Here is an 11,686-nt window from a genome sequence, read left to right on the forward strand (position 1 = left end):
AATAGAAAGAATACATTTTAATTCAAGTTCAATATAGCAATGCTCAATATTGTTTGACCATTTGTACAGAGAAGTATCATATGTGTTGGACATATGTGTTCACGACGCCTTTAGGATCCATAAACCTTTCTCCCGAGACCAGAGAAAGAGACAAATGGCGTTGTGCACCTAAAAGAAGCTGGTGACTTACATCAGCATGCATTTAAGAATATTATTTCACAAGCAAAAGCACAAAGAATAAATTTATATGTCAATAAATGATTAAGTAATAATGAACATACTTAATTATTGATTTTATAAAAGAAATACATAAGCATTAAAGGATATATGAAATATATATATATATATGCTGAAGAGGCAAGGGATTTTGACCACCCCTTCAGCAGCCTATGTTGTAGCAGTGATCCACCTCTCAAATTTAATCAAAAATATCTTCATTTGTGTTCTGAAGATGAACGAAGGTCTTACGGGGTTGGTACAGCACGGGGGTGAGTAATTAATGACTTAATTTTCATTTTTGGGAGAACTAACCCTTTAATGTCCTAGTTAAATCAGTCAGTTAATCATAGTTAATTCAGTGTCAAAGAAGATTGAATAAAAATAATGCATAATGGCCTACTTGAACAAATGGTAAATATATGCTTCTGTGGCTTAAGACTGATAGCTAAAACTAAACAGAGAGGAAATTCCTCTAACCGGAGCTAAACATGCAGATGTAAGCTATGTGAATTTGTTGTAAATTAGAACAGAGAGACTAAGTTTCATCTACTTTAGACTTTAGTAAAAATGTGTTATTCACTACGTTTGTGTGAGGCTGCCTGACCTGTACAGTGTGTAACAGATGTTGCAAGCTTATTGTGAGCATGTAGCACGTCGTTACTCTAAAAGTGCACGAAAAGTACATTTTACAGAAATCTTTTACAAAGGCTTAGACCCCCCCCCCCCCCTATATTTCCTATAAAAAAACTTCCTGTTTGATGACATTACACAATGGGTGTTTTGCAATGTCTCATCGTGAAACATGTTAAAAGGCTGTTGCCACAAAGAGGACAGTTTTAGGCACTTCTGCTTCTTATAAGTAAAAGTACTTTTGGAGAGGTAAGAATTTTTACAGATTTTAATCTTTTACCTTTCTTTCGCACACAATACATTTTATGTCTTATGTTGGCTATGACTTGATCACCAAAATGTTCATTATTTCATAGTTCACAAATTATCTAAATAACTGAAACAGCGAGAGCTGAGTTGCTAGTGGCGAGAGTCTTTAGTTGCTGACTGAGTGAGTTTTACTGAATCAAGTAACTCTGTTCCAGGAATCAATCCAAAAAATAAATTAAAAAAAAAAAATGACAATGAGGAAATAATTTGGTATAATCTTATGTATTTATGAAGTTAAGTGAATGAAAATGTTTGTAGCTCAAATGTATCACTTTTGCTCATGTAACCAAATACAGTCAGGCTGATGGAGTCAGATCAAATATATGGTAATAAATTGTAATTTTGATGTTATGACAGAAAGTGTTTTTTAAGCTTATTTAACATGAATATTTACAGTGGATGAATAAAATAAACAATCAATACGACAGAATACATGTATCCACAAACCCTGATGGCAGGAATCCAGATCACTTCCTTCATTTTCATCAGCTCTGTATTGATCCATACTTGCTCAGGTTGGTAGATCATTGTTGTCATTATGAGTGAGGATGGATATAATTTGTGCATTGATATACATTTTTTAATCCAAATGCTCATTCCTTCACATCTTTACTAATGTGTTTTTATGTGTTTCAGCTGATGGTGATGTGTCTGCAGTGATGCCTCTGACAGTAACAGCTCTGACAGGCTCTTGTGTGCAGATTCCTTGTACATTCACCATCTCCGATTTTGAGGACAAACTTAACAAGGCAAAATCTATTTATGGGATCTGGTTAAAAAAGAAATCACAGTTTGCTGATGAAGACAGCTTTATAGCTTTTAATAGCAGCGAAAACATCATAAGAGGATTTAGTGACATACAGATGACCGGAAATCTCAGAGAGAGAAATTGCACAACTGTCTTCTATAACATCATGATGAATCATTCAGATTTATACTTCTTCAGACTGGAAATGGAGCCAAGTGTGTTCAAAGCAACATTTAACCCCAATACAGGCAATGTAATAAAGACTGTGAAGATCATTGTCAAAGGTAAACGTCATCTCCACTGAACAGACAATCTACATATCAAAGAGGAATTTTTTAACCTTTGAGAAGAATTATTATTTCTGACATAAAAATAGTTAATTACATAATTGGTAGCTGCTATTTAATGGTAAAATGTTAAATGGACTGCATTTATATAGCACTTTCACAAACCCAATGGCCACCAAAGCACTTTACATTTTGCCTCACATTTTTTAATTTTTGATATGTTTTAGCTTACCTCAAGGGCATCAAGATGTAGGTGTCTTTGTTTCCACAGTATTTTCAATTTTGATATTTTTCGGTCAAACCGTTGTCTATCAGTCATATAATGCAGGTCTATGGGGTCCACCCTCGGTTCACCTCAAAGAGCATGCACAGAGAAGTCCAAATTAAACATGATTTAATGACTCGTAAATGTAAGTACACATTGATGGCCTAAGACACGAAACGAGCGGTTTGTGTGAGAAAACGAACAGTATTTATATCGTTTTTACCTCGTGTAACCACAGCCACGTCCAACTGATCTGACGGCACGGACGCTTCGGTCTGCGCATGCGCCGGAAGTGATCTCTTGCGTGTGTACGTCACTCATTGTTTACACAGAGATTTCGGAAGTTTTACCTTTCACTGTGAAGATCTAAACATATTTAGATATACAGGAAATTGCAATGGAAGACGATTTCGATATATCTAAATATGTTTAGTGAAAGGTAAAACTTCCGAAATCTCTGTGTAAACAATGAGTGACGTAGACACGCAAGCGATCACTTCCGGCGCATTCGCAGACTGAAGCGCCCGTGCCTTCAGATCAGTTGGAAGTGGCTGTGGTTGCACGAGGTAAAAACGATATCAAAATTGAAAATACTGTGGAAACAAAGACACCTACATCTTGGATGCCCTTGAGGTAAGCTAAAACATATCAAAAATGAATTTCAAAGTGAACTATCCCTTTAAGTGGCTCATGGACACCTCGACACTTGGTCAGGTGGAACCGGGGCTTGAACCAACTTTCTAGTTGGTGGTTCATATAATGATAATAAATACATTTTTATACTTTACGATATGTAAAAAACACTGTGACATATTATGAAGGTCTTGATAAAATGCATTCTGCTCTTATTTGATGAATAATGCATAGGGCCAAGTAACCCTCTGGACCCTATCATGCAGCGGCAATCGCAACGCAAGTGTTTTTTTGTTAGTTTCAGTCTGACACAGTTATCATTTTCACGTCCCGCGTCACATTGTTTAAATAGGAAATGCATCTGCGCCCATGGGTGTGCTGATCTGAAAACGAGGTGTATTCAGGCGCATTGCTATTTTGAGGTAACTGAAATAGACTGTGCCAATGACCAACTAAAACCTGTCCTAAAGTCAATGGCGCAGTATTTTTTTGTTATTTAAAGGGCGAATTAGTAATATGCTCTTATAGGCGGGTGCACAGCGCATGTAGACTCTGCTTATTATATACACAGAGATGAGCGGCAGCAGAAAAACATGCCCAATATTTAAAAAAATAAAAGGATTACAATGTAAAAGATTAGTATTGTGTACATAAAGATATGGTGGAATCCGGCTTGTCCCGTAAATGGTCTGCTTGTGCACTTTAACCTTTTGCACGGGCAGATCCGTTTTCTCGATAGAGAAGCATTCAGCCTTTCCATTTACAAATTACGTCTTGCAAATACCGAATGGGAAATTGGACTCTGAGGGCCAGATGTACAGATGTACTATACAAATCAGGCGTATTTGTTTTGCAACCATGGCGAAGTACGAACGGGACACACCAAGATGAAAACGGAGACTGCCTGTCGCGGGAACTGAAAATTTTCGTGTCATGCATATGCATTCATGGGATGGTCAAGGGAAAGTGTAGCCTGGATGCCAGCCCGAACTCCGCCCACAACATTTTTTGGTCGGAAAATGAGTATGACGAAGTCAGGCTTGGGAAAGTGGGAGTGTCCCATAAATAGATTATGTGTGTACAGAAAAAGCTGGTAAAAGCGCCTCTATTTCCAACTGAAAATTCTCCGCCTCTTAAAAGCAGGTGTAACTTGGGAAGCGGGTTTCATGGCATATGCCTCCTTGAAAAATGGCAGCATTAATCCGAGCAAGACCAAGACATAGGCTAAGGAGACGAGCTGAAAAGGTTTTTGCTACAAGAATCACACTATTTCAGTTGAGTGAAAAGGAAATCATTAAGCATTACAGATTAAGCAGCTTTGCAAATTACAGTTACTGGAAGAAATCAAAGATGACATTGAATCTCCGACTCAGCGTTCACACTCCATTCCAGCAGTTGTTAAACTCCTCGCAACGTTACAATTGGCTTTATGCCCAGCTGCACTACTTCCTGAACTTCAGCCAGCTTCTTGTTTCCTGTCTGCCATTATTGGCCAAATTGATTAATTCAGGTGTGTCTGATTATTGTTGCCATGACAACTGAGGTCAGGCACACCTGAATTAATCAATTTGGCCAATAATTGCAGACAGGAAACAAGGAGCTGGCTGAAGTTCAGGAAGTAGTGCAGCTGGGCATAAAGCCCATTATTGGCATCAGGATCATTTCAAACAGTCATAGCATCAGCAGTGAGTGTGAGTGCATCAGCACGTTTAAATACACACAATTTACGGTATAATGGGTGAGAACAGGCGCTACCTGATGAACTCCAAGTTTGGTACATAACACGCACACTGCGGTTTCACATCAAGCGCTTTCTGCGTCTTGGCCATGGTGTTATTAACGCTGCATTCGTAAATGTACGTACTTCTGGCCCTCATTGTTTTTTTGCATGCTATACCCATTACTCATTAAGAGAATATGGAAACCCTTTTAGACCATGTGCTGGGCGCGCCAACCATTTTTCCCGCCGTTGAACTAGCTTTGGACACACCCTAAGTGGACTTGCGCTGTGAGGTTTAGAATATGTGCTTAGATCACTGTATCTGTCACAGACTTCGCTAGACCACGCCCCCCTTGCCACAATTGTTAAAATAGTTCCCTTTAAATCACCATTAACAACAACACAACACAAATAGACCACACTACAATTGTGAAAACCCCACTCTTTTTAACACGACTATGCATTGCATGTATTCCTTAATGATGTCAATCATTTCCCTAGATTCACCACAACCTCCTGAACTTAAACCCACTGATCTGAAAGAAGTAATGGAGAACACAACAGTGAATCTGAGCTGCTCCGCTGAAGCCCCCTGCCCAGAACAACCTCCTACAATATCCTGGTCTTATATACCTAATTCTGCCCGCATTACAACACAGTTACAAGAGAAACCTGATAAAACCCTGTCAGTGTTTTCACACATGACCTTCAAAGCTTCATACATGGATCACAGAAAGAACATCTCCTGCATTGCTACATATCCAAGAAAATCATCTAATGACTCAACTGTGGAGACCACCGAGATCATGCTACGAGTCCTGTGTAAGAGATTTGGAATAGTTTTGTCTCATAATCCTGATGTGATTAAATGAATAGGTCAATGTTATCATTTAATATAATATTATTAACTTTAAGTTCACTTACTCTGCTTGTGTTTCCTTCAAAGTTTCACCAAAAGAAACTCACATCATCATCAATCCATCTGCTTCAGTCTCTGTTGGTACTAATGTGACTTTGACCTGCAAAAGCAAAGGCAGTCCATCAAAAGAAATGAACTACACCTGGTACAAACATGGACAGAAGATGGCTATAGCTTGGGAAAAGAAGATTAGTTTCATCGTATATCATAATGACACAAGATCATACTTCTGTATTGCTCAAAATAAACATGGAAATCAGTCAGCAGAGATCCATCTCACAGTTGAAGGTAAATTAAGCACTGGCTTCAGATGTACCGGATTCATGAATACTGTTTAAAACACAATCCTGGTTAACTCTGTTTTATTTTAGAAGAGAGTGGATTCTCTCAGCGTGTGATATATGGTTGTACAGGAGGACTTTTGGCTTTTGTTCTGTTGTCTGCAGTACTTTTTTACTGTTTGAGGTAAAATAATAGAAATATATATGTAAATTAATTAATTCATTCATTCAATTATTGAATTACTTGATCATTTCATTTACTTTTTTACAACAGAACAAAGACATCAAGTCAAGCTCATGTCATAGGAAGAGATCAGGTGGGTTCTACTAAACGACATGAAACAGTTAAATAAACAAGACATTAGCATCAAGTAACTTATATTTTAAACAAAATATTGTTAGTTGTTTTGTCCACAGCAAAAAATGTTCCAAACGAATCACCACAGAATTTACCTTTGCAATTGCAATTGCAATTCAACATTTTTTTTTAATAAGTAATTACTTCACAATCACGTAAAAAATGTGGGTAACACTTTAGAATACGGTTCCTTCGTTAATGAATAACTACTCAAGAACCAATGAGTAACACAATATTAACAATCTAGTAACTATTATTAACTAACAAGAAACTCTGATTAACGAACTAGTAAGCAATAGCAAACAGATGAAAGTGAACGGTTTGACCAGCCCGTTCTCATCCTTTAACGTCATATAGAACGCTATATGACAAAACGGCGCTATACTACGCACATGGCACCCTTTATCGTTAATATAACACGCGAACCCAAGACGTTATAAGTCCTTTATCGTGAATATGACACGCACACCCTACCCCACACCTAAACTTAGCCCTCACAGCACGTGTTATATTAACGATAACGGGTGCCATGTGCGTAGTATAGCGCCGTTTTGTCATATAGCGTTCTATATGCCGTTAAAGGATGAGAATGCGTTGGTTTGACCTAAAATTATCAAAATTGAAAATACTGTGGAAACAAAGACACCTACATCTTAGATGCCCTTGCCTTGAGGTAAGCTAAAACATACCAAACATTAATTTCAAAGTGAACTATCCCTTTAAATGCGTTCACAATACATGGTTTTAATAGTGCAATTGATCAATAAAAATATTTTTTGACCAGAACATTGTTTGGATTGTCTTTTGATTTGCAAGTTGCATTATAATATTATTACCTATAGATTTATTTACTGTAATAACTACATATTATATAGTTATAATATCATTAGTAATTTGAAAATTACAATATTTTGCAATAATGTATCAATATGGATATTACAGTACAATACCATATTAATTACAACAGAAGCAGACAAAAATGACAAAATACAGTAAAAATACAGGACAATACTGTTTAGTAGTTTACAGTACTGGTCGTGTGTACTGTAAATTGAATTACAGTACAGTTACTGTAAATCGAAAATACAGTACCTTGCTGGCAACCTTGCTGCCAGTACTGTACTGTAAAAATACAAGAAAATTGTTAACAGTGTAGTTCATTATTTACTGAGTAACTACTATTTTTAATGCTTCCCAGAGAACTACTGAAAAAGTTTATTAACAATCTAGTAACTACTATTAACTAAAATTAAACGCTGATTAATGAATTAGTAAGTAATAGTACACAGATGAAAGTGTTACTACATATTTCTGTTTGAATTACTAATCATTTGGCTCCGTATTCTATAGTGAAGATCATTGGAACCAACTAATGACTCAAGTGTTACTACATGATCTAGTTATGACTTGGTGCAACCAAACACTAAAGTCTTCAAGCGTTTGAGATTTTTGGTGAACATTTCTTTAGAAGTATGTAGTAACACTTGAGTCTTTACTAGTAATACAGATCCAAATAATTAGTAATTCCCACAGATGTATGTAACACTTTCATCTGTGCACTATTACTTACTAATTCATTAATCAGCATTTATTTTTAGTTTTAGTTAGATTGTTAATAAACTTTTTCAGTAGTTCTCTGGGAAGCATTAAAAATTTGTAGTTATTGATTAGTTAGTGAACTACCATTTTCATCTGTTCGCTATTACTTACTAGTTCGTTAATCAGAGTTTCTTGTTAGTTAATAATAGTTGCTAGATTGTTAATATTGTGTTACTTATTGGTTCTTGTGTAGTTATTCATTAACGAAGGAACCGTGTGTTAAGTATGAAAGTTATCTGTGCATACTACATTCGATATGTTGTCATTATCATGTAGTCTACCACTACCGGTGTCAGTTGTACCGCTTTACTGCCATTCGTAAATCCTCTCCCGCAGCATCATGGATAGTAAAGTGTCCATCGAATGCACACCTCAGAATCTTGCTAGAAGAAGGTCATCCGCATACTTTTTGCCTACTCTTTTATGAGTACTGTGAATTCGGACATACTTTCTTAAGCTAGGACCGAGATTGGTCTTGTGCATGTATCTTGCCAGCAGCCATATCACCCTGTAGCCCAAGACTGGTTGCCCATTAAAGCTAAGCAGGGCTGAGCCTGGTTAGTACCTGGATGGGAGACCTTGTGAGAAAGCCAGGTTGCTGCTGGTAGAGGTGTTAGTGAGGCCAGCAGGGGGTGCTCACCCTGTGGTCTGTGTGGGTCCTAACGCCCCAGTAAAGTGATGGGGACACTATGCTGTCAAAAAAGAGCACCGTCCTTCGGATGAGACGTTAAACCGAGGTCTTGACTTTCTGTGGTCATAAAAAAAAATCCCACGATGTCTTTCGAAAGAGTAGGGGTGTAACCCCGGCATCCTGGCCAAATTTGCCCAGTGGCCTCTGTCCATCATGGCCTCCTAATCATCCCCATATACACCAATTGGCTTCATCACTGTCTCCTCTCCACCAGAAAGCTGGTGTGTGGTGAGCGTTCTGGCGCAATATGGCTGCCGTCGCATCATCCAGGTGGATGCTGCACATTGGTGGTGGTTGAGGAGATCCCCCCCTTCTATGTGAAGCGCTTTGAGTGTCCAGAAAAGCGCTATATAAATGTAACGAATTATTAATTATTATTATTATGTCCCACCTAGTACCAAGTGCAATCCATGAAATCCATCTGTGCAATTAACATGGGGCCATTATGGAACCCACGGACAATCCCATACAGAGCCCATTTTTCTGCCCATTTCAAACCCGCATGAGCCCCACATTCAAATATTGGCAGCTGGGACCGAGATGGGTCTTGTGCATGTTGCCCACTTGGGTCTCACCCAATCCACCTGGGCAATTAACATGGAGTCATTATGTAACCTGCGGACAATCCCATACAGAGACCATTCTTCAGCCCATTTCATACCCATAAGGTCCCAATGTTGGCTGGGTTAAAGCTGGGACCGAGATGGGTCTTTTGCATGTTGCCCAATTGGGTCCCACCTACACTCTAAAAAAAGGCTGGGTTGTTTAAACCCAAACTTGGGTTAAATAAGTCTTATATTTAAATTATTTAACCCAATAGTTGGGTTTGTCCATATTTGACCCAAGTTTGGGTTTAAACAGCCCAGCATTTTTAGAGTGTAGTACCAAGTGCAATCCTACATGAAATTCATCTGGGCAATTAAAATGGGGCCATTATGTAACCTGCAGACAATCCTACATGGGGCCCATTTTTTCAGCCCATTTCAAACCTATGGGCCCCAGACATACAAATGTTGGCTGTCACATAGTCTGTTTTTCAACTCTTATGTAGTAGGGAAGTATGCGATTTCAGATGCTGTCAAGTTATGGTGGCATCCGAAAACTTAACCTTTAAATTTTACCTTTGGAGGACGTATTCCAAGGTAGGAAGGCATCAATGCACGTCCGATTTCAATGTTAGCTTCACTTCCTGTCGCCTGAGATTCTTTCATCTGATCGATTTTTGAAGGCAGCGTAGATGTATCCTTCGCTGCCTTTGGTATCCCACAATCCTGTGCGTTCCATTGGTGACAATTTAACTACAAAAAGAAAGATGTCGTCTGAAGGTTGCAGTTGCTGGTCAGTTTGGGTGTGATTGTACATTTTTGACCAATGTTTTCCACTTCTGATGTCATTTCTAGCGAGAAATTACTACTGTAGTTAACAAATATTTGTTTAGTTCTCACCAACACTCGCTCTATTTTGCTGTGGATCATTAAACTGCTACGTTGCCACAGACGTCTGTCCGAAATCAGTTTCAGAAGGTACCTTCGTGCACAAGTGCTGTCTGCAGAGTCATTGCCTATTAAGGCAGCGAGGCAACATGTCAGCTGCCTAAGTTTTCGGATGCAGCCTAAATGAGTGATTAAGTTGAGTGAGTGAATGAATCAATGATTCACTCATTGAGACAGTCCCTCATCGCCACCTATTGTTTTACCAATGTAATCTGAAGGTTTACAATTGCCTAAGTTGCCTAAGTTTTTGGATGCAGCCTAAATGAGTGATTAAGTTGAGTGAATGAATCAATGATTCACTCATTGAGACAGTCCTTCGTCGCCACCTATTGTTTTACCAATGTAATATGAAGGTTTACAGTTGCCTAAGTTTTCGGATGCAGCCTAAATGAGTGATTAAGTTGCACGAATGAATCAATGATTGCCACCTATTGTTTTACCAATGTAATCTGAAAGAGTCACTGAATGTTGTTAAAAGTAAATGGTTTTCTACTAATCTTCTAAAAACTCACTCACTATAGGATCTCCTCAAACAACACTTAATTTGCAGCAGAATTCAATTTCAAAATTAATAATTTTAAAATGACTTATTTTCCTCAGGCTACGGATAAAAACGGTGACATGGTGGCTATCTATGCTAACAGTTCCACTGCGATCAGCAAGAAAAGTGAAAAGAAAGAAACTGATGATCTCCACTATGGAGAGATTGACTTCTCCAAACTCCAGACGGGTGACATGACAAGGGAACACTCAAACAATGACCCACAGACAGAGTATGCTGAGATTCAAGTGACAGGGAGAAACAACAAGAATCAAAAGCGTTGAGCAAATGGACAAACAAATGTAACATTGCAAACCCTAACATCTGAAAGGAATATAATTTGTATATAATATTAAATGCTTTTATTGGACAGCTATGAATATGTATGCTGGTTACTTTGTTAATTTAAACAAAAAAAATCTTGTTAAACTATAGGTCACTGTGATTTTTTGACAGCTGGATCATCAATTTTGTTGACCCTGGAACTACATTCCTGTCTGAAAATTGAGTCGTAGCCTTAAAAGTTACCCTGCCCATAACGTACTCCTAAAATGAGGTGATGAATAATACTGTGTCTCTCAAATCTGATTGATTGTTGTTTGAAATGTTGTATATACACACATTCATACACACATACATACATATATAGGACCAGAATTTGATGAAATATGCTTTTTGATGTGTATATGCTGTGTGCTTTTTGTGGCCATTTGAGTAAATAAATGGTTGAGAATCATTCAATCATTTATATTGTTTTACCCTTTTCAGATTACCCTACACATTCAGCGTCAATTTATTTAAATTGCATTTCAAATCAGAACACAATAATAAATATCTTCCAGATGCAATGTTAAAAAATCTCATCCAAGCAACATTGTTGATGGTGCTAGATTATATCTCAGCCTTTACTAACTTTAGAAGTTGTTGCAGGATGAGGACATATTTGGACACTTCTGCTTTTCAGTTCAGTTTAAACTCTGCTCAAATTCTAAA

At 37.8% G+C, this 11,686-nt stretch overlaps 1 protein-coding gene across 1 annotated transcript; it reads left to right on the plus strand.

Annotated features, from left to right (window-relative positions):
* Positions 1–1,567: 1,567 nt before the first annotated feature.
* LOC120475892 (myelin-associated glycoprotein) lies at positions 1,568–11,434 on the plus strand. Its single transcript, XM_089125649.1, is given in 8 exon segments — positions 1,568–1,673; positions 1,795–2,190; positions 5,313–5,633; positions 5,758–6,018; positions 6,102–6,195; positions 6,286–6,328; positions 10,753–10,962; positions 10,964–11,434. Coding segments are annotated over 8 exon segments (1,443 nt in total). The 5' UTR covers positions 1,568–1,591; the 3' UTR covers positions 11,000–11,434.
* The last annotated feature ends 252 nt before the right edge of the window (positions 11,435–11,686 follow it).

The sequence above is a fragment of the Pimephales promelas genome, chromosome 22, assembly GCF_988280905.1.
Source record: "Pimephales promelas chromosome 22, fPimPro1.hap1.1, whole genome shotgun sequence".
Taxonomy (NCBI): Eukaryota; Metazoa; Chordata; class Actinopteri; order Cypriniformes; family Leuciscidae; genus Pimephales; species Pimephales promelas.